This window comes from Lathamus discolor, chromosome 4 (genome assembly GCF_037157495.1).
Source record: "Lathamus discolor isolate bLatDis1 chromosome 4, bLatDis1.hap1, whole genome shotgun sequence".
In the NCBI taxonomy this organism is placed as follows: Eukaryota; Metazoa; Chordata; class Aves; order Psittaciformes; family Psittacidae; genus Lathamus; species Lathamus discolor.
Genome location: NC_088887.1, coordinates 103,715,847 through 103,742,474, shown reverse-complemented (window position 1 = coordinate 103,742,474; position 26,628 = coordinate 103,715,847). Strand labels below are relative to the sequence as shown.

General features: G+C 34.5%; 1 protein-coding gene across 3 annotated transcripts in view; it reads left to right on the top strand.

Annotated features, from left to right (window-relative positions):
• Nucleotides 1-26,628, top strand: part of NBEA (neurobeachin) — a 510,937-nt gene that overhangs the window by 238,947 nt on the left and 245,362 nt on the right. For all 3 annotated transcript variants that reach the window (XM_065678397.1, XM_065678396.1, XM_065678395.1), the window contains 2 exons: nucleotides 5,994-6,055; nucleotides 19,964-20,028. In XM_065678397.1, the coding sequence (XP_065534469.1) occupies nucleotides 5,994-6,055; nucleotides 19,964-20,028 (127 nt within the window). The remainder of the gene's footprint in view (nucleotides 1-5,993; nucleotides 6,056-19,963; nucleotides 20,029-26,628) is intronic.

The following is a 26,628-nucleotide window of genomic DNA, read 5'->3' as shown; positions in this document are numbered from 1 at the left end:
CTGCAGTGGTGAAGAAGTATAGGTTGTCTTGCTATAATAAAATAATTCAAGAAACTGTTACATAACGTTCTTATTCTTTTAAACATTATCCTAGTATTAAGACCTGTTTTATTTCACAAATATGATTAAATGGCCAAACCATTAGAGCTGGGTTTGAACATATTAAAATCTGGTTTTTTTTTCTGTTGATCTGTCTGCATTTATTTGAGGTGTTTATCTTAAGATATACATTCTAAAGATTTCTGATAATATTTTAAAGGTATTTCATTTGATAGCCTGAATGATACCATTTCTAGGTTTTTAGGTACTGGATATAAAGAAAATAGGATGTGTTGTGAAGTGCCTTTCACCAAAACAAAACATCATAAAAGAAGTATAACTATCTTGATCAACTACAAAAGCACTGAGTCAAATTCACATTCATCATGTTTATCTGTGTCACATTTCTGCTCTGTAGAGGAGATCTATCCATACAAAGTATGGTCTGGAGTACTAATACAGCCATCTTTCATGGTCCCTATGGTTGGTGGTAATGTTGTGTTCTGCCAATCAAGGCTGCAGAAGGGAATTGTTAAATCCATAACCCTGACTTTGGTATTTTAGTGAGTTATGGTCTTTGGAATAGCATTTCCTTTCATCTAGTGAAGGTGAAGTTTTAATTATTTTGCAGCAAGGCTGTGATTTCCATCTGCAGACTTTCTGCAATTCCTGAATATATGCCAGCCTTTGCTTTTCATAAATTAAGACCATTAGCATAATTTAAATATCTACAAAATATGTGACATGTGTATAGTTCTAAAAACTTTGAGTGTAATCTTGCAAAACATTACATTCTGTTTGATACATATCTTGCCTTTTTTTTTTTTTTCCTAATAATTGCTTTGGAATAAGAACATCTGTCATTTTAGTTAAGAGGTTTACATACTTAGCATTTACTTTAAAACTTTTCAACTATCTTCACATTTTCCCTCCATCTTCTTAGATCTGTAATGAACTCACCAACAACTTGATAATTGATTAAAAACATCAATTTGAATCTAGGTTTCTCTGAATGACAAATATGGCAGAGAGGGAATAATGTAAATTTAACCTATCCAAGTAATTTTTATTTATATTCAAGAAAGAAATCCCAAGTTTATTTCTTTGATTCTAAGTTGGATTTATGCAAATATTTGAAGAAAACATTCATCATAAGATTTTGCTGGCAGAAGAAGGACATTTTGCAAGAACAAATAAACTTGAAGGAAAACTCGCATTTACAGTTCAAAATATTACCTTCAGTTTTTTCCTAGCACTGTCACAGACAAACATGCTTTAGTTTCTGTCAGCAGCATAAACTGTCCTTGAAACTTTGTTGTGCCATTCCTAACAAATGTTGAACAGAGTATAAGGGAATAGTGTATCAAAAATGAAGGTACGAGTTCTGAGTGACAATTACCAGTGGAAATTTCCTACTCTCTCATTGGGCACAGAAGTTTTGTTTAAAGTACATGAAGACTATATCACTAGGAAATAGAAATAGCTGACCTTACAAAAATATATGTTAAAAAGATTAATTCTGGTATTTTCTGGAGGGTTTGTGTTGTGGTTTTGGTTTTTTTTTTTTACTACATTTAGGACCATATGCTCATTTTTAAGTATATTTTATTTGCTTTTCATATATTTATAAAATAATGCATATAATAACATCTTTATTTTGTCATAAGCATTTTTTTCTGTCAAAGCTCTTGTAGCTTTGATCGACTCTATACAGGAGTAATAAAGGCCAAGGTTTATCTGTGAACAGGGTTAAATGGATTAAACTTTCTCAAGCTTTTTATTTAGTCATACCTGAGACTTTAAGATAAGTTATAACTGAGTGAAAGGTTTCTCCTGGCTGTATAGTTAATGGCATTCTTTTTTTTTGAAGTTGAACATAAGATATAAAACTATTTAACTTTTGGTTTTGCTAATATTACAATTGATTCCAGTTCCAATAAAGGTTTAGGTTGACACAAAGTAAAATCATTGACAGAAAATGCAGGCAAACCTTGATAAAGACCAGATGAAACTGTGGTGGTATTCACTTAGACTCATACACACATTGTATTAATAATAATAAAAAGAAGTTCAAAACCATGATCTTATTTCACAAGGATTTTTTTTAAATTGATTTTATCAGCCTACATTATATTTCTTCACAATAGAAATTCACACTGACCAATTCAGCATGTCGACTTCGACGTTTTGAACCCATGACTTCATTAATGCCACAGGCATCACTGAAATAGTGTAGTTGAAATTAATCTTTTTTTAGACATTAATAAGTCATAGTGAAAAGAAATAATTAGCATATCTGGGACAACAGAACACTGAAAAAGAAGTCAAGTAAACTAGAGCTTTTCAAGATAATTGCCAGACATACATCATTTATTCCAGATTAGCTAAGGTCATGCACTTGATGCTCCCAGTTTTTGCATCCATATATGTGGTCATTGTTGCCATCAAATTGCTGAATTTTGATGGCTATATTTAATGGACTGAGAATAGACCATGAAGAAAAGTACTAAGAACAGCAAATATAAAGAGCACATACTCCATTCAGTTAAAGAGTGCCCTTTTTAACCTTCCTGTATGCAGGAAATATCCACTTGTATTTTAGTAATTACATTAGCTTCCTTAATGGCATTTGATACAGATGGTATAGGAAGAATTTATCTGAGGCTGAAGAATGCAGGCAACAGTTTTAGTTTGAAATGGGAATACTTTTTTTCACTGGGGTTAAGTTGGGGGAGGGAGGGAAGAGAACTGAAAATAGATATGTGTGCTCTCTTCCATCAGAGAAACCATTATTTTTCAAAGCTTGTTACCATTTTGGTTTCTCTTTATGTTAAAAGTAATAAAATCTTACACACTCTAAAAGTCTGTCAAATCCTGCGAAACAGTAAAGAGAAAGAACAAATGCAGCTGTCAGTGTGTTTGGGGTTTAGGAGATTTTTCTTTATTCTCGTTCATGTTACAAATTCTAGTTTTGATTTTTGTCATGATACCTTAACCAGTTTGTATCTTCTGTCTGTAAAATGGGAGCAGGACATTTTCTTTCTCCTTTTCTATTTTTGTCTGGTAAAAAATATACTGTCTAATGAAGTAAATCATTTCAGTGTCTGTTCCATGCTAAAAGCAGTAAGGCAGTTTGCAGAAGTTTGACTTCCTAGAACAGAGGATTGTGCAAATTTAAAAACAAAAAGAGTATTAAAATTATTTCTTTTTTCTGTTGTGTGTAGGATAAGTTAAGCAGAGGAGAATTATTATTTCCCTCTACAACTTTTGATTATGTGGAATCTTCATAAACCAGAGATTGCATTCTGACAGTTTTTCCTAGTAGGCAGAAATGGGTCTGTCCTCCATTAGGTCTGAACTGGTTTTGTCATTCTGTGCTATTGACTCCACAACAGATCTCACAGTAAACTCTGAAGATTTATTGTAGTTTGTGTAACAGAAAGAAAATCTTTGCTTAATTCAAATCTTAACTGCTTAATCATGAATAAGCAAAAAAGGGAAGAAGCGCAGTAGAGCCTTTGGCAGCTAGGAAGGAGGAAATGGAGCATATAATGGAGGGCACACACTTTTCCTCATGCTTTGTGTGGAAGGAGTCCCTGAAGTGGGACTAAGAGACTGATAAACAAGAAACTTATAACGTGAAAAGGTGGCCCTTTTTATGAACGGTTCATGTTTCTGTATTCACTTTTACTTCAAGGAATGTATGGTATGAGTACTTAAAGTTGAACAGAAAATATTTCTGTTTCTATTTTTTCTTCCTACCCATGAAGTTGCATGGTATTCCCCATTTTCTGTCATGGCTACTCTTATTTTTGCTTATTTATAATTGGAATATTGCACAGTTAATTTCTGATGTAGACAGCCCTCTACAAAGGCTATTCCTTGCGTCCATCTCTGACATTGAACTTCTTTTATGAGGCTCTCCTATTCTGTATTTTCAGATGTGAAAACTGCTAGTCTCTAAGATAGTTATTTGTTTCTTTTTTACATAAAAGCCAGCCTCTTAGAATCTCAAGTTTTGAAGTTATAAGAGGTGTTACTAGCTATTATCAGTGGATTGGGTCATCAGCAGGCAATTACAGAACTGGCCTGCTGATGTGCTAACTAGGCCCTGTAACCTTAACTGTATCTCCTCTTCCTGAATTTCATCAAACTCAGTTTGATTTGCTTTTTGAATGCAAGAAAACTGCATCCATGCTGGCAATTGATTAAATGTGAAATGCAAAAATTATCAAATGATGTCTAGACAAATTGAGAAAATAATTTTAGGTCAGACAACCACTTTAGACAAGCCCATAGAATCATCAAACTATTAAAAAGTTACATATAGCATATAGAAATTATTACTGTAAATAGAAAAGTTTGCACTAATGTAATTATTACATCCTTCATACAGGGAGTCCTGTTTTATTATGTACACAGCATTTGTGTCATTAAGACTAGATCATCATTTTTATCTGGACGGTAATCATAAGTACTTATCCTACCTTTGTGCCATTTAGGCATGTTTGGTTTGAGCCATGCTCCAAACTTCTTTTCATATTGTTTGAAGCTACACAGGTGACAACAGCTACACAACTGTCTCAGAAAGTTGAGAACTTCAAATTTAATAGATTCAGCCAGGAAGTACTCATGAGTTTAATATGTATATTTTGTATTGAGTTTTCTCTTCTATTTGGAAACCTGATGAAGATGCAAAGAAACTACTGATTATGAATAATATTAGCTATGTAATTTACTTGGTTTATTTTTTGTAGCTGTGTTGGATGCTTATTCTGGATACATTTGTTCTTTTGATGTGAAATCAGAAGGCGAAGACATGTACCAATTTAGAAGACTGTAGTATGGGAATATCTTTGTAAGAGCATTATATTGCCTTGGTCATATTTTAATACATCTGAGGTATGATTTTAAATGATGATAAGTGAGGGCATGACAGATTTTTTTTAGTTCTACAGAATATAGGTGGATTAAAAATAAACCAGAACATCCTGTGATAAAATATTTGATATGTCTCTGCTACCTGCATTTGTTTAACTGTAGAGTCTTCTGTTTGGATTTTCTTTGTCAGCTTTCAAACAGTGGAGGTAGCTTGCAGGTGATAAGTATCCCATTAATCTTTCTGCTCCTCTAGCACTTGAGCTTGAGAATAGCTGATCAATTACAGCAATTGTCTCCCTAAATGAGCTTTGCACATCTGCCTCTTATTTCATTAGTTAACTGTCTGCCCATATATCTGATAGAATGGAATCCTGGTAGCTTCTTACAGCTTGTTCTGTGGTACTATACAATAAGGATGGGGTTGTTAGCAAAATGGGCACAAAAGGGTATTTATCCACTACCTGCAATAAGTATATGTGCTATTGTGTAGGAGTGCTTTTGTCTCTAATCGCTGTTTGTAGAAACCTACTTAAAACACTTCAGTTTGCTTTTCAGCTTCCTATTTAGTCCTCAGTTGCAAGCTTTATGTTTGTGAATTTCTCAGTTATTTAATACACCCAAAGTATTTCTATGCCTGAAACCATCATGTTAATTTCTATGTGAGTTTAAATAACAGAAGCTACTATATAAAGTTAACAGTAAAGCGTAATTTTCTCTATGTCTCTTTATAATGTGTCTTTTAAAAACTTGAATATGCTATCCCCCTCTCAGAAGGTAAATTTGCATTTCCAAAGCTGCAAACAAATATTTCTAATAGTGGCAATGTTATTAGGCAGTGATTAAAAAACTTTCTGTCTTGAAGCTGGTATAGATTGGTGAAAATGTTGATGCTTTCTGAACATTTAAGTGTATTTGAATATCAAATTCTCAGATAATTGTGCCTTGAACTTGTTTTAGTGAATTTGAGTGATAATAAATACATGTTACAGATAGTTAATGGAATTTCTGAAGCCATGGAGTTATGATAACTAAATATCACCAATATTAAATTTTTTTTTTACTATTTATTGCAGGTCTGGTTTGCATGAAGTCAAGTACTTCAGTGGTCGAACTTGTTATGCTACTTTGTTCACAGGTAAGACATTCTCTGGCTTTAACTGTATTAGTTTTTTTTGCATAGTGCTGGATTACTGCCAGGCTAAGAACTGTATCATGCTGTTTGTTTCATTCTTCCATTTCAGTATAAGAAGATACAAGTTAATCTCTCCTGGTAGCATATAAAGTCTAGATTTTTAATCTTTTTTTTCAAGTTCCATAGTTTCTCTGTATTCAGAGGGTACACAGTGTATATTTGCATTTCTTTTACAAATGTGTGTGGGTGTACATTATGCCTTTTTTCTGGCTATGAACTCTCTTTCAAGCCAGTTCTTATTTAGAATACATAAATAGGATACTATTGTCATAATTTTATGTTGAAATTTGTCTTTGAATAAGTAATTTTTTTAAACCTGTCTTTGAGGTGACTATTACTTTTGATATACATGATATAATTTACTGGATCTTTTATGTAGCTGTCAGTACATAAAAAGCAGAACATGGTTTAGGTTGTCCTCAAGAACATGCAAAAGTGGAGTATTTCTATTTTTAAAATGCTGTGGTTAATTGTTGGGTTTTTTTTAGCAAAGCAGTAATGGGTTTCTCAGAAATCTGAATAAAGTAACATTTTTAATTGCATTCACAAGTGAAAAATTCAAAGCTAAAATACTTCATACCGTTTGGATTGTTTGTATCTCAATTTTAATGTTATTTGTTTTGACAGAAGTGTTATTGTGTTATTGGTTAATTTCATATATATATATAGCTTTCTACTTTAAACTCCCAGTGCTATCAGCAAACATTTCAGAATTTTGCTCACTTTGTAAATTAGAAGAAAAAAAAGATGGCCTAAAACATCCAAATAACTTCACAAGTTTTTGTATTTCTAATTTTATATTTCTATATTTTATATTTCTAAAATTTGCCAAGTACCCCATAGGTTTATAATATAAGTTAAATTCAAACCAAGGTAGTGTATAAAAATACTTGTTCTAGTATTATTAAGGGAAAGTACTTGTTTGTGTCTTTACTGTTGCACATGAAGAACATGCACCAAAAATGTACTAAAAACAATTAATTCCTAGGGGTAATTGAAATTAAGATCTACTTTTGAGAAATCTGTCTAAAAATAATTAACATTTACAACTGATTTTGTGGGAGGGGGCTCCAACTTACCTGCTGTTTGCCAGTCCGTAGGTTGCATTTCTTAAAGCTTGTGTCATAAGGAAAGCATTAAATCTTGTTTTCTTTTTTTTCCTCTTCCTTTCTTTTTTTTTTTTTTCTTTTCTTTTCTTCCTCTTTTAGCCAGGGTGGATATAGGTTAGGGAAAAGTAAAAGAAAAATACATCCCTGGCAGGAATCCTCAGTGGGTTTTAAACTTCAAACTTGCTCCAGCAGGGTACTGGAAAAATTTGTTACCTAATTGTGAAGTCCTGGGTTCCAGGAAAATTCCAAAAGGTCCATTAAGGCTTTTGAGCTCTATCTTCATGTCATGCAACTTTTTTATTTCTTTCTCTTTTCTTTCTTTCTTTCTTTTTTTTTTTTTTTTTAGCAATTTTTGAAACATTTTCAGGAGGAAAGGAATAACTTACAGTCTTTTCTTCTCTAGCCATGGGGTTTACTGCAGTTCTCAGGAATAAAGTGGAATGTAGCATTAAGGTCTAGTGTCTTTGATGGCCTCATCATCTAATCATAGGTTTAACATTACTCATTTGCTGGCTCCAGGAATTCCTGCCATTAAGGGCCCTAGAGATGAAACTTTGCCTCAAATATTGATTGAAAGGAAGAGAGAGAAATTTAAGCTCTGTGCAATGCTTTTTCTTTAGATATCCCAGTAAAGCTGTGTAACAAATGCAAATCGATTTGTTATTTTTATTGCTATTATACATGTTATTTATTATTTCAAAATATTTTACTATTTAAAAAATAAGATTAATTTTATACCTAAAATAATGTGAAGAACCTGATCATTTTAAAGTTTTGAACATTTATTCATTCCCTTCAGTGTTTGCTTGGGAGATCTATTTTCCATCTACCCAATTACTCAGGGAAACTGCAAGCTTATAGTTTGCATAGCCCATCTGATACTCAGTGTTGTTTTCATGTCTTCTAAATAAGAAAGATTTTCTATCCTGATGTCCATTTATTACTAAGTACTTGAGAAGGTAATGCTGTTTGCTGATGTTAAATGTTTCTACAGGAACTGATCAACAGGGGGCTGTAGAAGTGCAAATTGCGTTCTCCTCCCCTCACCTTCCTAACTCCAAAAGTATAGCTTCTGTAAATTGCATCTCCACCGAATATTGCATTTATTCCTATAGGTGTACAAAACAACCAGTTCTGTAGTTCTATTTAACTGCAGGAGAAAAAAAAATATTTACATGTTAAAAATGTTTGTCGAAAGAATACAGAAGGTAAACAATATGAAAATACAAATACATAACATGGCTAGAAGAGAATGGCAGACAGACAAATACCGTAATCCACCCTATAGCTAACAGAATTTGGAATTTGGAGCTGTAGGAGATGTCGTTTGCAGCAAATGAGGTTAACTTATGTCTATAAAAAGAGAGATAGTGCTACCTGAGCTTTTCCATATGATAAATTGAGTAGTATGAACTTTAAAGACTATATAAAGTACTGTGTTTTTTCAGTAATCCTAATGTAACTAGGGCTTTCCCTCCTAACATGGGGAAGTCCTTCATATTCAAATTGAATGATATTTTACAGGTTATGTGGGGAAGTTTTGAAATGTGTCACTCAAAAGATAGATGCCAATATTAAAAAACCTTTGAGAAGTACACTTTTGTTTGCACAGAACAAAGTAACTTTAGACATTGAAAAGGAAAGGGAAATGCAAAGTTTGTTTTCCTTTCATTTGCTACAGCAAATTAGGTGCTTTTATGCTCTTTATGTTGGAATTTCCATGTTAACAACTACAGATTAGCAAGGATGTCAGAATTTTTTTCTTATCTGAGCTCCTGAATAAAATCAACATTGCCAGCGGCTCACGTCCAAGGTATGGTCTAAATTTAAATGAAATATCACATTACAAATGTCTGAAGGTACATGTCATGGATAATTCAGTTCATATGGCAGCCTTGTAGACTCTGAGGGATATGCAATCAAGCCTTTCCCCCAAAGGAATTTGGAGTTTCTGTGAAAAATACATTTTAAGTTTTAAAGGAACTCCTGTAGGGATAGTGCATCATTTGTGGATTTGGGGAAGAACAAAAAGTTATACTCTTTGTATTTTCAGAATCTCTTTTGTACTGTAACTTGCTTCCCTTCACCAATTTTATTTTTTCCTAGTATCACCTACATAACTAGATTAAAATTGAGGTTAATTTTAAGGTTTTATTTTCTTTATTTCTTATATAAATGAAAAACATACATTCAAGTACTTGAAAGATTTTTTTTTTCTAGATAATTCATAGTATACATATAATGATTTTCACTTTTCGTAAAATAGGCATGTAGTGTAAAATGGATGAAGATTGGTTGTTTGACAAGATCTGTGCTTGATTAGCTGGTCTTTGTTCCCTCAGCCTAGTTGAGCATGTCACAGCTGTGTTGCTGTTGGAGTGGCAGATTTCTTCAATACACCATGCAATTTAAGAAAAAAACCAAAACCATTTACTTTTTGCAGTGTAGTTCCTTCTTACATCAGATTTAGATTTCAATTGCTTTTTTTTTTTGCTTTTTTTTTTTTTGTCTGTAGCCCAAAACAATACAATAGTTTCCAATTACTTCCAGATCTTTTGCAATTTTTTGTCTTTGGGAGTACAGCTTCTGCAGAAACTAAATGATGTTATCCAAAAGGAGTTTTATCTCATGCCACTTGTATTTTACTGTACCTTATCTATTAACAGGGGAAATTTATTTTCTTAAATAGAAAATACTGTCTTAGTATTTAGGACATTTTATTATTTGACCTCTTTAAAAATATAACTATTATAATGGATAAATTGTTACGTTCGGGGAAAAAAATACTTTGTCATTTGTTGTTGTAGAATACACGTAGAATATCTGACAGAATTCAGGATTTTGTAGTTTTCAATACATAAGTTATCTTGTTGATTTCCCTTCTCCTGTGTTGGAAGTCTGATCAAGATTATCATTCAGGAGCTTCCAAAGGAATATCAAAATTCAAACAAAAATAGAATCATAGAATAGTTAGGATTGGAAAGGACCTTAAGATCATCTAGTTCCAACCTCCCTGACATGGGCAGGGACACCTCACACTGAACCATGTCACCCAAGGTTCTGTCCAACCTGTCCTTGAACACGGCCAGGGATGAAGCATTCACAACTTCCCTGGGCAGCCCATTCCAATGCCTCACCACCCTTACAGTAAAGAATTTCTTCCTTTTATCCAATCTAAATTTCCCCTGTTTAAGTTTTAACCCATTACCCCTTGTCCTATCACTACAGTCCTTAATGAAGAGTCCCTTCCCAGCATCCCTATAGGCCCCCTTCAGACACTGGAAGGCTGCTATGAGGTCTCCATGCAGCCTTCTCTTCTCCAGGCTGAACAGCCCCAACTTCCTCAGCCTATCTTCATACGGGAGGTGCTCCAGTCCCCTGATCATTCTCGTGGCCCTCCTCTGGACCTGTTCCAGCAGTTCCATGTCCTTTTTATGTGGAGGACACCAGAACTGCACACAATACTCCAGGTGAGGTCTCAAGAGAGCAGAGTAGAGGGGCAGGATCACCTCCTTCGATGTGCCTCTGAATTGCTATGTTGAGGAAAAACATTTATTTTAGATTCTATCCCTTGTAAATAGGCTTTTATTGGAAAAACTGTATGAGGAATGAGGAAAAGGGTGTACATAACCACGAAATACTTCACTTAAAACTGGCAATTTAAACCTGTTAGGCGATTCTCAAATACATGCTAACCCAGAGTCCCTCTTATAATTAAGGTCTAAATAGAATCTATAAATTGTTTTACGAAAAATTGTAGAATTTAAAAGTATGTTAAATGAAGCAAAACTATACCAAGAGTATATCCGTAACTTGACAAACTCCTGTATGTAATTAATGGGTACACTGCATTTCAGCTAAGCCTTTCAAATGTTAGCTAGCAGTGTGAACTTCATAAATGGGCTGTGTCTGTCCACATTGTCTTATCTGTTAACCTGGAAACTTAGAAACTCTTTGGGCTGAACCTAGTTTGTCTGTCCGTATCACAAGCAGCCATTCAGTACATACTTAATCAGAAAAGATCTGTGAAGGATCTGTTCCCATGCAGCACAGTCCCAGCAGTTTGACATGTGTAAGACGTAGCAGTTATATACCACTAGATATACTATAGCAATCAAAACTATAAATTGGCAAAATGGGGCAGAAGACAGGAAAGGGAAAGGTGAATGAGTGCATTGCCTGTTGTCCTAAGCAGCAAGAAAAAATTTGGAACAGTATCAAGAAATTAACCTCACTCCAAGGAGAAGCAGGAAAACAAACCAACAAACAAACAATGTGCCTTGCCAATGCAAATTTGAATTAGATTCTCACTGAGGAAATGTGGTGATAGGTTTAACTCTGAGAATACAGGAAGACCCATCAACCAGGCACTGGAGAAATTTCAGTGTGCACTAACACATATAAATGTGCATTTTGCCTCAAAGTGTGGAATAGCTCTTGGGCTTCAGAAACTGGCAGCTGCCCAACACAGAAACCAAGCAGAAAAGAAATCTTTTTCTGGTCCCTACAGCTGACCGGAAGCAGCCCTGAAATGTGGGATTCATATAATAGAAACACAGTCCATGCTCCTTGATGCTAAACATACTCTATTAAAGGCTTTCTAGAAAAGTTTAAGTAATAATAATCCAGATCTGCTATACAGTATCTTTTTATCAAGCACCATCCTTATATCTTAAAGATCTTAAGCTCTGTTTCTGTACTATGCTATTTGTATGCCTATTTTATGCGTTATTAGAAGCCTTCTAATTTTCATTATAGATTTATTTGAAATAATTTTGTATCTGTTTACTATTGTTGCCAGCATTAGATTAAACTTTAATTATGCCTATTAGTACTTTTTTTTTTTTTTTTCCCCTCCAGGGTTATTCCTGTAGTTCTCAAATTCCTGAACTTTTGTTTGATAAGGGATAGCACTTGCATAGTAACTCTGATAGCAGCACACTAACGGAAGTGTTTGCTATTTGTCTTTTTGACACCAACTGTGGTAGGAAGGCTGAAGACAAGTTAAATAATGGATGTTTCTCTTAAAGAATAATGAACATGGGGCTTAATCTGCTTAGGAAGTTAGTCTGATGCAACTTCAGTGGTGAAATTGAGGTTGGTTATGCAAATTCCTATAGAAGTGTAATTTTTAATCTTTCTTTTCCCTCTGAAACAAGTTGAATGTTTTACCTTTGGCCGTGATTTCCAGTTTGTCCTGTTGGATTATGCACTGTCTCTGTATTTGTACCTGTGCAACTAGGAGGAGATGCATATCATATCACTGCAAAAGTCTGAATTCAAATTTTTATGGAAGGGAAGGACACATAGAAACACATATGAAAACATACAAAACTCATTGTTTTAATAATCTGTTTTTCCAGCATATCTTGAAAATATTTAGCTTAACAAAGTTCTGGATCTGCTACACTGCTGCTGTCCTGCAATGTTTATATCAGTGCTGATATTTGTAAGACTAATTTACAAGCACATCCGAAAACTGTTCAGACATTTGTTTCCTGGTTTAGTGGGTTAAGCTGGTCAAGACCATCGTTCAAAAGTCACCAGAGGTACTCAAAGAGAAGAACTCAGGATTGCAAATCTGGAAGCACAGAGGAGAAAACACCACTCATGTTTTCATGGCAGCAATCTGTAAATTCAGATCTCTGCATCTAATGGAATCATACTCTTGGGATGTAGTTCACATGGTCAGCTTGGCGCTCTCTCTGGCCCAGATCACATTGGCAGAGGTATCATATTTTCTCCATGTGTAGCTCCATATTCTTGCTTGCTCCCTTTCACCAATACATGTGATGATGGAAACAACCACATCAAAATAAGACGTAACTCTAGATAAAACAGTAATTTTAGATAGATTGCAATTCTAGAGTAGCCATGAAAGCAATAGCTCGTAGCGGGTGACAGGATGTCTGGGTCTGTAGGAAAGAAAGGCTGGCTCTGTGGCAGACAAGAAAAAAGAAAATAATTTTGCCATTTGATGGAGAAGAAGAAAAAAATTTACAAAAAAATAATAATGCATGGATTGTCGTACACTGGACAAAGTGCTAGAAAGGTGTATGAAAACATCGGTCATGTAGCTCCAGACTGAAGTTTTGTACCTTCACCTTTTACCAAAGGCTCAAATTTAATTTCAATAAATAAAGTCTTTGTAGCTGAAGTTAGTACATTCTTTAGTATTGTCATCCTGTTTGGACTATGTGTAGGTCCAACAAGAGAGAAACAACATTTACTGTGTCCTTATCCATCATCATATATGGTACAAATAACTCAAACGTGTAGTTATGTTCTGATGTTGATTTGGGGCTCTTCACAATCCAGAAGTATACATATATATGGCCTATACACAAAATAAGTTGTTACACACAGTGTAATTTACAAAAGCAGAAATGAATTCCAGTACAAGAGGAAGTGGAAAACTTTTCCCTATATATATTTTTTTCTTTTTTTTTTTTTTTTTTTTACATGTGTGGGCAGATGTATTTTGGGTTTTGTTTGTTGTTTGGTTTTGTTTTGCCTGGTGTCTCCACTTGCTTCATAGAATTCTGGAAGTTTTCCAGAAGATTATCGTTTTCCATTATCTTTTTTTTTTTACACTAAAGGTTTGTCAGAAAATTTTCTTGCATTAATTCCTTGTCCATGTGTGGAATGTCTTCCAGACCAATCTCAGGCTTCATCTCTTGGCCATCTGCTTCTGATAATCTGATTTTCAGATGGAAACTGTCAGTGTATTCTTTCCTACTTGTTGGACAATTTTACTTCATTGATTTTTCTGTGAGATACCCTTCCAGATCCCTGTACACTCAGAAACCTACTTCTGTGGTTTGCCTTTAGTAATAAGCAGGATCTCTTCTTCAATATCTTACTTACGCCATAATCATAGTGGAACTTCTAGTCTCTTGTCTGTCCTTGTCAGAGTTTTTTTGTCAAAAAAGTGCTTTTATTCCGTATCTGTGAGATGCTGACTTGTACCTCTTCTAGATTCATGGCAAAACAGGCAGGATCAAAAAACTGTAAGAATTACTTTCTCCATATCCTGATATGTCAAGGTGTCTTCCTCTGACTGCTCTGTTAAGTTGCCTACAATTGAGAAGGATCTTAGAGGAAAACACCTAGAAAGTCAGAAGGAGTCAGTTGTTATTTCTTAAAGGGCTGAGAAACGGTGCAAAAGCTCATTATTGGAGGCTATCATTATTAACAAATATAGTTTTGAGGGGGTTTGCTATATGTGTAATGAAGACAATGTGAGGAGTAGTTTTCTGTACATCAGGAAGTCTTCTCTTTAATGGTGCATTTTGGAAGATGTTGAATTAGTTATCCACCTAAACCATCAGAATTATAGGTTGTTGAGTAATAAGCGGACTAGCTTTTAGGATTGATACCCATGCGTAGCAACACATGATGTTAATAATAATTTTAGTGTCTCTTAAAGGAAGAAATATCTTTCCAGTAATGAAGCAAACTCTAGAAGTTGTGGAGATGTGTGTACCTTCTAACACATATCTTCTGTCTGCATTAGAAGATATGCAAAATTCTTACAAGTTGATGAAGATTAATATTTTAATATTGGATAATATAAAATATTTTGCAACTGTGGATTTTTTTTTTTTTTTTTCTCTTCTAAGATACCAATGAAATATTCCTCTGGGAACGTTTGACTTCACTTCCAAGATAAACTGGGCAATTACCAACAGGTGATCACAAGGGCAATGGGTATATGTGTTTCCAAGAAAGGGAAAAATTAATGTATTATTCCAAGTCAGAAAACCAGAGGAAAAATGAAGCTTTAGTCTTGTGAAAGTGAAATCTACAACTTCTCACTACCTTTGCTGCACTGTTAAAGTCATACTCACATAAATAGTGTTGTGAAAGTTTCACATTCTTTTCTTTTCTGTGATTTGGCCAGAAGCCCAGTGCATTTGAATGCTTGCAGTTTTACCTTCCAGGAGGATGTCATCAGTCATTCTGCAGCTTCCTTATTGTGGGAAATAACCATTATTAAAATGGATGACTGATCATAAAATCCTAAAATTTATCCCAAATTTCCTTTAAAGAGTTGACCAAAAATAATTTTATTTATCAACTATCAGCAGTAGTGAGATCAGGATAAAAGCAGTAGAATTTCAGTTCTTAGATCTGATTCTTATTCCATCAAATAATGGAAGCTTTTAAGACTCCAATATCTTCAGATAAATTCTTCTAGGAATGGTAGGGACAGTCTTAAAAGCTGCATAATCTCAAAAATTTATGAGTGATTTACTCAAAAATTTATGAGTCTGTATCTTGAAATCAGTTGAGTTTTCTGGTTTTACCTAGTTTTACTGGACATAGTTTTTTGCTATAAAAATATTTCCTTCAATCTTGTAACATTTCCTTTGAACCTTTCCCTTAAATAAAGCAAGATCTTGCTGATTTTAGAAGGTAACTTCGCAACATGGAGTTCAGACGCAAGCTAAATTACATGCATGTTGTGAATTGCAAACACATTTTAATAAAATTTCCTCTTCCTCCTCCTGATCAAATGTAGCACCTGTTCAGCTCTATACAAGACTTTTCTCAAAACATATTCAGGAGTCTAGAAAGAGTGTCAATGTAATAGAATATCATTTGTATCAGGAAGCTATGATTAAAATAGAGTGATTGAAGACTGAGTTATCAACTGAGTTATTAATATCTTAGACTAGACCATTCAATAAATATTCAATATGACAAAAGGAAAAAGAATGGCTTGGATTAGTTTAAGACATAGGTTCCTGTCTATTCAGTAACTGCAGTTTGTTGAGAAACTAGTAATTTGACAGTTTTAGACTTCCTTGCAGAAAGTAGAAAGGGTAAGGACTTAACGAAAACTCTGAAAATCACTATTCCCTTTTTTTAATAAAGATTTTATGTCAAATTCATTATTTAATTTTTAATATTATTGCAAGATACTTTAACAGAAATTTTCTAATCATCATGACTAAAAATTAAAAAAATATTGTATGCCAAAATTGGCTTGGAAAGAAATATAATATAAAGAAAATCTTTTAGCATGCCAAGCCGAATTGTTCCTTCTTCGCTCTTTCACTATTATATTCTACCTGTGCAAATTTTCAGGTATCAATTTAACACCTTGTTAGATTTGTTAATGCATTATTTCTCTCTGCCCTGCCCTGCCCCCCCCCCCCCCCTTTTTTTTTTCTTTTTTTTTGGTAGGCTTTGGGTTGGGTTTTATGGGGGTTTTTTTGTTTGGGTTTGGTCTTAGTGTAGCAGGGATTGGAGAATTTTAAAGAAATAGGACTAGGAAAATACATTCAAAAGTAAAAATTGTAAGAATAGCATAGAGTAGGAAAAAGTATATCATGATTCGAAAGAAAAAACGCAAATGAATATATCTAATGTGTTATCATTTATTATTTAGGATTTTTAGCCTTTTACTCTTATCCCACTTCTATTCATCTCCTGTCCTCTTCTGCATGAACATTTTCGTAACAGGATTCAGTCTAACTTTCTGTCAGCGAATTTGTGCAGATGCTTTCTGGTTGTCGTGATGCTTTTCAACCAGTGAAAGAATAGAGGAGGAGGGAGGCCAAGTTAAGGGGGAGCAAGGAGGTGGCATTGCCAGTATCCTAATAATTTAATAGAAGTTTGCATAATATATTTAGAAAAAAAACATATTGGACAGTAATTGACTATCTAAAATTATAATGTCTGTTTATTGTGTATAAAAACTTTTTTTTTATTTATTGCAACATAAGTTAAAATGGAATTTGCTATCTTTATCCTGGTTTTAGTATAAAACAGTTGTGTCATCATTCTTGAACGCCATCTGTATTAGACTCTAAATATGCCTCTATTTCCGAGTCTTCTACACCCTATGTAGTTCTAAGAACTGCACTGTTAATTGTCGCTCCCCCCTTCTCTATCAAACAGGAGTCCCTGTTTGATACACAAGAATTTCATGTTGTGTAGAAGAAATTCTGTGGTACACAACTTTGTCAAAGACTTCCATCACTTCAGCGTGTAATTGGCATCAGCATTTTGGGGCACATTAAAATGTCCCAGCTCTTGTTTTAAGGCCCAGAAGATTCAGGGTATGAACTACACCAAACCACTTGAAATATGGTGTAGTCATTCAAGCACTTAAGTGCTAATAACCACATGTCTGTGCTATGATTCTACTTGCTTATAGCATGAATTTTCCAAGCACTGTCACTGCATCCATTATGTTTGGTGATTATCTTTCTGCTTTTTGCATCTTGATGGTGAGAAAGATTTTCTGTGGAATCTAAGATACTATAAACAAAAGTGCTGTGCAGTCTTTGAGCATGTAACTCCACCTCTTAATCTTCTTCTTAAAGTATATGTAGCAATCTGAATGGCCATTGCAAAGGCAACTAATGCTGGCATTTCTATGTATTTCCATTTATTATTTGGGTCTTCTAAAAAGAAACTGGAAAAAATTAAAGATTTGCCTCTTCACAAGTACAGCTCATGTCTCAGGATTATGAATCTGTTATGCTAAACTATGCCTTAAACTTCGAGGAAATTGTAGTAGTAATAATTATCCCCTTATTTGTGGGTTAATGGAGAGTTAGGAATTTGTAGTGAACTTTGTAGTAGTCAGTTTCTAGTGAAGCAGTGCATGAACCATGAATATTGGTTTCTTTCTGGTTCTGCATCATGATGTTTTCCACTAGTTTTTGGTAGATAGTTGGGCAGTTTTCACACATTTTTATAATAGATAATTACTTTTGATAAATTAATGAGATTTTCCATCTGTGAAGGCATAAGAGATTTGTTTGCTTCCATATAGGTATCTAATGGCTTTTTAAGTACATATAGATATCTCACCTAAAATCCAGTTAGCCATTTTGAACTTCCTGCAGTATCTATCTGAGACATTTGTGCTGAGCAGGAATATCTGACAAAAGACTTGCAAGAATCTTTTGGTCTTTCGCAGACACAGGTAGACCCACTGGCTCTCTTTAAAAAATGAACTAGCGTGCCTTCTTCTAGCTGTTAGGAAGCTTTTTTTTTCTTCTCTGTTTTCAACTTTTTTCCTGAATTAAAGTCACACCATTTCTGCTTTCCTGATCGCAAAGTCAAAGCAGCTGTGGTGCAGAAAAGAAAATATGTGGTCTCAAAAGAAAATATTAATGGGAGGTTTTATAGGGTACCATAAAAGGGTCTGATTAAATAAATAAATAAATAAAAAGAAAAAATCTGCACAGCGAATACTATCTCTATCCAAGGCTATTGTTTCTTAAAATGGCACAATATCTATGTATACGCAATTGAATCCTGTCCTTCTTAGTTTCTCAGAGTGACGTTGTACTATACCAAGGTGATTCGGTTGCTTCAAAAATTAGATCATTAGGTTTGCTTCAGTTACTGGATTTGGAAAAGAACAAAATCAACAGCACTGAAGAAAGGACCTGTTACAATGTTTTATTGGAGCACAAGCTAGAGGCTCAAGTGCTGATACTCCATCCTCACTAAGTAGAATTTACCTGCTCAGTAATGGATTAAAAGTATGCTTATTATTTGGGTATTCTAGTGTCTGTATTTTAGTAACTGGCCTCTTACGAAACCAGACATGACTACAAGATTACGGGCTGGGGGGTTGGGGGGGAGGAGGTGTGTGTTAAGATGCATGACTTGATCAAATCTGCGTATTTTCATAGGATCAGTAAGATGGATCTTGCTGATTAATGACTCCTTTTCACAGCTATTCTTTAAAAAAAAATTGTCTATGTGTGCAAAGCTGTCTTTTTTTTTTGTCTTTTTTTTTCATATTAAGAAACAAGCACTGGAAATTTCTGTCTGATTTTTCTTTCCTGTAAAGCAGAATAGTTCTGTAACTGTAACTTTCTCTACTTATTCTTGTTTATAAAATGAAGTCTAAGACTAGAAAAATTCTCTCTGAACTGTAATCCAGCTAATGTATTTTGATATTTATTTATGTATGATGAAAAGGAAATATTTATTACTCTTACAGAATTTTTTCAAGAAATTATCCCTAAACAAAGGAAACTTCACTTGCTAGAGAGATTTATTAATCTTTCATCTCAAGTATCAAAAGTCTGTTGGTGTGGTAGAGGCAGTGAGTTGTATGTTATGATGTATTGAGGATTTTCTCTTTAACTTCATTTTATATGAAATAAAAGAAATCTTTTAATATCTATTAAAAGGCTTAAATAAGTTTCAGAATTTATCTTGGAAATCCATGTTAACAGTAAAAGAATTTTAAAAAGTCATTTTGTTATCAGCAACCGGTTTTGTTATTAGCAGCTGGTTTTGTTTTCACTTATAACAGGGAAGAAATAAAGACTGAACTCAAGGGGGGGTGGTCGGTACACAGATTACTGCCTGCTCTATATGACAAAATGTACAAGATGTAACAGTGAAGCAATGTGAAGAAACTGCTGCTGCTGTACTTTCTCACACTTAATATGTTCATTGGCCTACCGTGTGGAGTAACAAGATGTGTTTTCATATTCTCTAGACAATGAAACTAAAGCTTGCTTAAGGGTAAAATAGGGAACAAGACCATCTAAAATTTATTTGAAAATTAATAGAAATAATTGGGTCATACTTATTTGGGGAAAAAAAAAAAGAGTTTTGGTTTGGTTTGGGTTTTTTTAGGCATTACGGTAAGAAGTTCAGCCTAAGTTCAAGCTCCTTAGGGAAGTTATCAGGGTCAGCATCAGAAATGTTGTTTAAAATCCTTGAGTTTTGATCATGTTATATTTTATCTTCTTAGGAATGGCAAAATTCTATTCAGAAGAATGCAGGACTTGCATTTATTGAGCTGATCAATGAAGGAAGGTAATTAATTTTAAACCTTTTGAACAAGTAGTCATTTTGCATTTATTCCATTGGGTGATAAAGCTTCCTCACCATCTGTTCCAAAAAGATTGTGAAAAAGCCATTTTAATTAAGCGGTTTGTTGTATAGTTACTTTATATAGTAAATATTCAATTTGCAAATGTGTAAATGCAGAAAATTTTGTTTATTGACAGAAGGAAATATTGCTGCCATGAACTGTATATAGGCTTGGGTTTATTTGAGAATTGAACCACCATTTTTCCAGAGCAGCAAGGTTGTTTTACCCACACAGTCCAGGGAGCCCAATCTGTAAACCCATCTGCTGCTCCATCTGTTTTAGAAGCACCATGTTCATTGTACAGATGCACTTCTTTATTCTATCATTTCATGAAAGATTATTTTATCTAAAATTTCTGGTCCAGTTTGAGTCCTGTAAAACACACAGGATATTATATTTATAAGAGCTGCTTTGCTTTGCAAATTGTTAAGATACTTTATTATTAATCCTTAAGTAATTTTAATGTTGTATCTGTCTTCTGCTCTGTGCAATGTTTGTTGATACTCCCAGCCAGCAAGCTGGGCAGCCAAGGGGGCACTCTTTGGGCTTCCTGGTAGTGGAATGCCACAGACAAGCAGAGCTGCTTGTGTAATGTGTGTGACTCGTATTGGCTAGTACATTAAAATCATTTGAATCTAGATGTCTTGATATGTGCAACTGAAAAAAAGAAACACATATATAGCTATAAGCCTGTTGAAGAGCTGTTATCATTTTATATGTGATTTTTTTCACCAGTAGTACATCATCACCAAAGGATCAAATCTGTTCTTTAGTATAGGATTTTTTTTTTTTTTTGTCTGGCTGATATTTCGCTGGTTAAATCATGCATTTATTTAAAATGAAGTTTAGAAAACATCAGAGTATAGGAATATAGGAAGATGAGTATCTGCAGAACAGGGACATGTAGCTTATTACCCAATTTTTGGTTGCTATACATTCTCACTAGGTTCACTGTGCACACTGAAGTTACACTGCAGTATAGCAATGTGAAATGTAGTCCTCTTTGGAAATTCTTCTTGCTACAAAGTGGCAATGCAGTATGAGTTTTTACACCATAATAGGGCTTACCTGAGTAGGTCATTTACTGCACAATATTATGTGCACAACTATTATACAATAAATATTACCTGGCAATAGACTGAATAATAATAGAAAGTTTACAGCTTTTGTTCTCAGATAGCAATATACAATCCCATTCTGACCTTTATTATTTTCTCAGCCAGGCTAGTAAGGTCATATATGATTGCATGCTCACTATTAATAAAATGCTCATTCTGAACAAATCCTGTATCTGCATATTTTTAGCAGTCAGATATTAACATATCAGTGGACTTTCTACTCTCTTCTAACAATAACTTTTCAAACAAAGTAATATTTAAGAACTGCTGCTTAAATCTGATCAAAGGAATGTCTAATCAAACTGTACTTAGGCACATGTTCCTTCATATACTTCTGTCAGAAAGGTGTTTTAGAACAAGTGTGTACACATTGCTAGAGTGCTTTTCTCTGCAATCAGCCCATTTGTTTTTAATTTACCCTTTTGGGTATAAAGATAATCCTTTAACTGGAAATTGTTATAAATATTTATTCTACTTAATAGCTAAACTTGTGAATGCAATTCATCAATCATAGCTAGAGAATGCAATTGTGCAGTTGTCAACAATTAACAGGACATAAACAGTTGATGAATGTGCAGCTGAATTAAAGTGCTCCCTAGGATAACCTGAAATTATAAACTGAATCATTTAAAGGAATCTAACAAAGGATCTTTATAATTAAAACAAAGCAGGGTTAATGGGTTGTAAAATTGCATATAATCGCTGTGCAATAATGAATGAATTTTAAATTATTAAAAGCAAAATGTAGACTAAGAATATTTTGAAGGACTTTCTGGCTAAGAGTTTGAGAGACTTGGGTAATAAATCAACAGTTTTGTGAAAGCTTTTTTTTTTGAGTGTGGAGGCAAAGGTTTAGATGCAATGCAGAGAAAAAGAGTTTTTAATATGTTCATGCAGAAGTCTATCTGGTTTAATACATGGAAACTAAAAGGTGATTTTCTGATTACTTTTGTTGTTTCTCCATTAAATAATTCAGGTGCCTTTCTAATCTTTAACTTATTAGAAATGTTCTGAAATATTTCAGTTTAATTGTACTTAAAAAAAGTCTATATTCCTGTCACCGTAATAAATTACATTTTAATTTTAAATCACTTTACTAACTGTGCTTATTTCCAGGTTTTGTTTCTTTGTTTTAGATGTTTTCTTAGGAAGGTCTGAATGACACATTTGTAGAATTCACCATACAAACACTCTGATGCAGCTTTCTAAAAGTAGGAAGTGTTATAACAGGTTTTAGTATAAAAAGAGTATCTGCCTCTAGATTTAAATACTTTCAAGGGAAACATATGTGAAGATATTTAATTTGGAATTGTACAATAACACTATAATATACCTGAAAAATTTAGAGATATCCTGGTTGTGATCTTGAGCTTTATGCTTCTTTTTAATCACTCATGCTATGAATATGTGATGTTGAGTTTATCACATATGTCAAGAGCTTTACTGATAGAAGCTTAATTAGGATTACAGATTTACATTTGGGTATACATGTAAGTAGACTTCTTAATTTAAGAGCTGGATGCATCTGCCATATTGGCTGTAAAAGGAGACATGAAAAGAGTTCTCCAGGAATGATGTGGGAGGGAGATTATAACCCACATTTAAGTGGAGTGGTGATGGATAAGGTCAAAAGAAAAGGGTGTAGGGTGACAGGAACAACAGATAAAGATAAGAACACCCACCTCAAGTAAGTATGTACACAAATGCATACAGCATTTGAAGCATACATTTCATTTCTAGCAATGAAACTAGCAGTAGAAATTATTCCACATGCTATCACAAAACTATGACATCACTGGAATGAATGAGATTTGGTGCAACAGCCTGCACTACCCGACAGAAGTGCTGCAATGGTCAGATATAAGTTCCTCAGGAAAGACAGGCAGAGAAGTCTTTTCCCCTGGAGGTATTCAAGACCTGTCTGGACACATTCCTTAGTAATGTGTTCTCAGTGACCCTGCTTGAGCAGGGAGGTTGGACTAGATGATCCCCAGTGGCCCCTTCCAACCTCAACTGTTCTGTGATTATGTTGCATTCTCTCTGGAGAATCAGCTGAGTTGTGTGCAGCTCCTCAGTGGGAAGGATGACAGTCTGGTTGATAACTTGGAGGACAGGATGAGAGTCCAGTAAGGGTAACAGCATAGTGAGGGTTTCTTACAGATCACTCATTCAGTGTCTGTCAGGGGCAGTGGCCGGTTGCTGAACAGGATGGATGATTTAGTGACAGGTAAGCTCAATGCCTTATTTGCCTCAGTCTTCACCAAGGTTTCTCAAGCCTCTGTATTTAGTGAAAGAGTTCAAGGAGAACAACCAGCAGTGGATGAAGATTGAGTCAAGAATTCCTTGAGATCTGTAATACTGGTGGGCTACATCTGATGGTAGGGAAAGTGCTTGCAAGGCTGTTCACTATTATCTCTGAAAGGTCGAGGAAACTGGGGCAGGTCACAGGTGCCTGGAGAAAGGCAAATGTTGCACCCATCTTTAAATTAGTCCACAAAAGCCAGAGAACTATAAACTGATCAGCTTTTCTTCTGTCCCTTGGAAAACCATGTAGGAAGTCATTTAGGAACACATTTCTGGCCACATGAAGGAGAATGTAATTGAGAATAAACATAGGAATGGTTTAGCTTATGTAAATCTGACCAGCCTGTTTGCCTTTTATAATGCAACAACTATATTTGTGGACATGAGGAGAGCAATGAACATCATTAACTTTCACATTGGGAAGTTTTCCACAGTGTGTCCCACAAATGTATCAGTTAGAATGCTATATTCTGAACAGATGGACAACTAAATATGTAGAAAACTGGCTACATAATGGGGCTCCGAGGGCTGTGGGTAATTGGTGGTACTCCACCTGGATGACCTCTTCAGGTGGAGTATCCCATGTGTCTGCCCTCCCTAAGAAATGGATGTTACAGATCATTATCCATTAGTCTTTCAGAATTGGATTATTATCCTCATCTTCCATTTCCTTCCCCTTTTATGTTTTCACAACACTCACCTCTTAAAAAGTTTACATTGTCCTTGCATTTAAAATAATTTACTTTTTAAAGAATTTCTTCATTTTAAATAGCAGGAGTAGTCTGATCATAATTTAAATTTGAGGAAACATTAAAGTATTTTTCATCTCAGATTTAAAATTGTAAACTTTGTTTCTTTAATTTCATCTCTGTGCCTAAATCTGCTTTCTGTGTTTAGCCATGAAAATATATACTTTTGCGTAGCCACCTAACTGGTCATCCAAGCATACTTAAAATTCACAGGAGGCCTTTTTCTTTTAAACCTTGTTTTGTTCAGAGGTTTCACTAATTTCCTGGGAAGAGTAGCAGAATGTTTAAATAAACTGGAAATTTGTGTTTGTTTAAATTTAGATGAATTGCTGATTAAATCCTGAAAGGAGACTAATAAAGACTTACATTCTTTCCATGTTACCTCAACTAGGATTCTTTGTAACTGCAGAAAATTTTCTTTTGGACATCCTCTGTTGCAGTTTGGCAGTTCTGATATGTTTGGTTTGTGGTAAATGAGCTCACAGTCATTATTCACTGTCTGCAATACTTAAATGTTCAGGCCCTGTATATCTGTGGTGCCATTTGCCATATTTGATTTATGACGTGCATTTACAGTTGGATCCCTGGATACCCTTTGAAACACTTGATTAGTGCTTCAGTCCAAGAAGGATGGAGATAGGATGCTGTTTCTTGTTTCCATCTTGACAATGACCTTGATCACGGGAACCTTGAGGTCAGAAAGGGATCTCATCTGAATCATCCAAGAATGCAAGATACTTGGTCTTCAGACCTCATGGATAGTATGTAGCTGAGGGCTAGCAGAATAACTTGCAAAGGATTCGTCTGATGTGAAAAATCCAGTATATGCAAATCCACGTGGAAAATAACACTGGGGAAACAGTAGCACTCAGCTACAATATATATAATTTATATATTACAGTATATAAATATTTTATTTATACATATTATAAATATATATATACATATTATAAATATGTTCGATTATTCTGTTTGTAACAGATGTAACAAAATTCTGTTTCTGTATTGCCACCCTTACCAAGTGTAACTTTTGATTGGAGGAATCCTGTATCAACTGTGAGTGGCTGTTTTATAGACCTTGAGATCTGTGGAGTTGTTTCTCACATATTCTCATTTCTTTATCTGGCTGCAAATGTTCCTGTGCAGTAACTTTTTCCTTTTCTTAACTATGTTATCCTAGAGATGCTACCACCATCACTGATGGGCTCAGCTGTGGCCAGCAGTGGGTCCCTCTTGGAACAGGCTGTCATTGGCTCTACTGGACATAGTGGAAACTTCTTGCAGCTTCATAGGAGTGGACAGCTCTGTAGTTCACTCTGTAGTCAACTATGAGTTTCACTGAATCTGCTATAGCTTTTGTGGCATTTCTGAAACATTAGTTACCCTTCCTGAAGTTTATCTTGCCAATATGCTCATATTGTAGTCCAGTGGCCAGTCTTTGCATGCTATAATTTCAAACTTTTCTCTAGTAAGTTCTTCATCATTATCCTTTTGCTAGAAATCAGAACCCTGTGTTAGACATTACCTTCCCAAGTTTATAGGAGTTTACTTTCAAAGTATTTATAGCAGTACTTACAGAACTTCAAACTCTTCAAGTGAAACCAGTTTCTGAATCCTATTATAGATACCAAGTGCAACAATAGGTTTCTTTTCTTATGAATGCCATTAAGAGTAATAGTTGTCAAAACAACTGTGTTTGGTGAAAAAGTGGCATATTTCCAGGCTGCTTCTTGGAAAAATTAAGCTATGGGCATCTGATGAAAGTAAGTCAGAGAAACATCTGTTTGCCTGGACATATGAGTTGGCAGAACTTCTGGAATGAGTAGAGGAAGCAAGACCTTAGCTAAATTATAACAAATGTTCATTCTGTAATCTGTTTTGAAAATAGCTGCTTTGGAATGATCTGCTTTTTTAGTTTATCTTAAATAAAAGAAAGATTGGGTAACATAAGCACAATTGTTTTATCTAGCAGCATAACTGCTAGAAGCCCTCTTTCTCTCTGTGTGAGATTATTACTCAGAAGAACTGACTGCAGGATAGCAAAGTCAGGTCAGAGTAGTTAGTGAGATAGAAGTTTTCATCCTTCAGTTCTGATAGGTTTGCATATACCAGAGTTTGTCACAGTCCAGCAGTCTATTCCAATCCACATCTAAATGTGTTGCAAATATTTTATGCTTTTTACATGTTTCAAAGACAGTTTGGATATAGTCTTATCACCGACTTAATTCCAAAACTCTAAACAAAACAAAATAAAAATTATCCCAGCCTCTGGTTATTTACCTGAATGACTTTTTAGAATGTTGGCTTCCATGACCCGACCTTTTTAAACCTCAGTATATGAAAAACAGGGGCTTCTGACTGATTGCATATA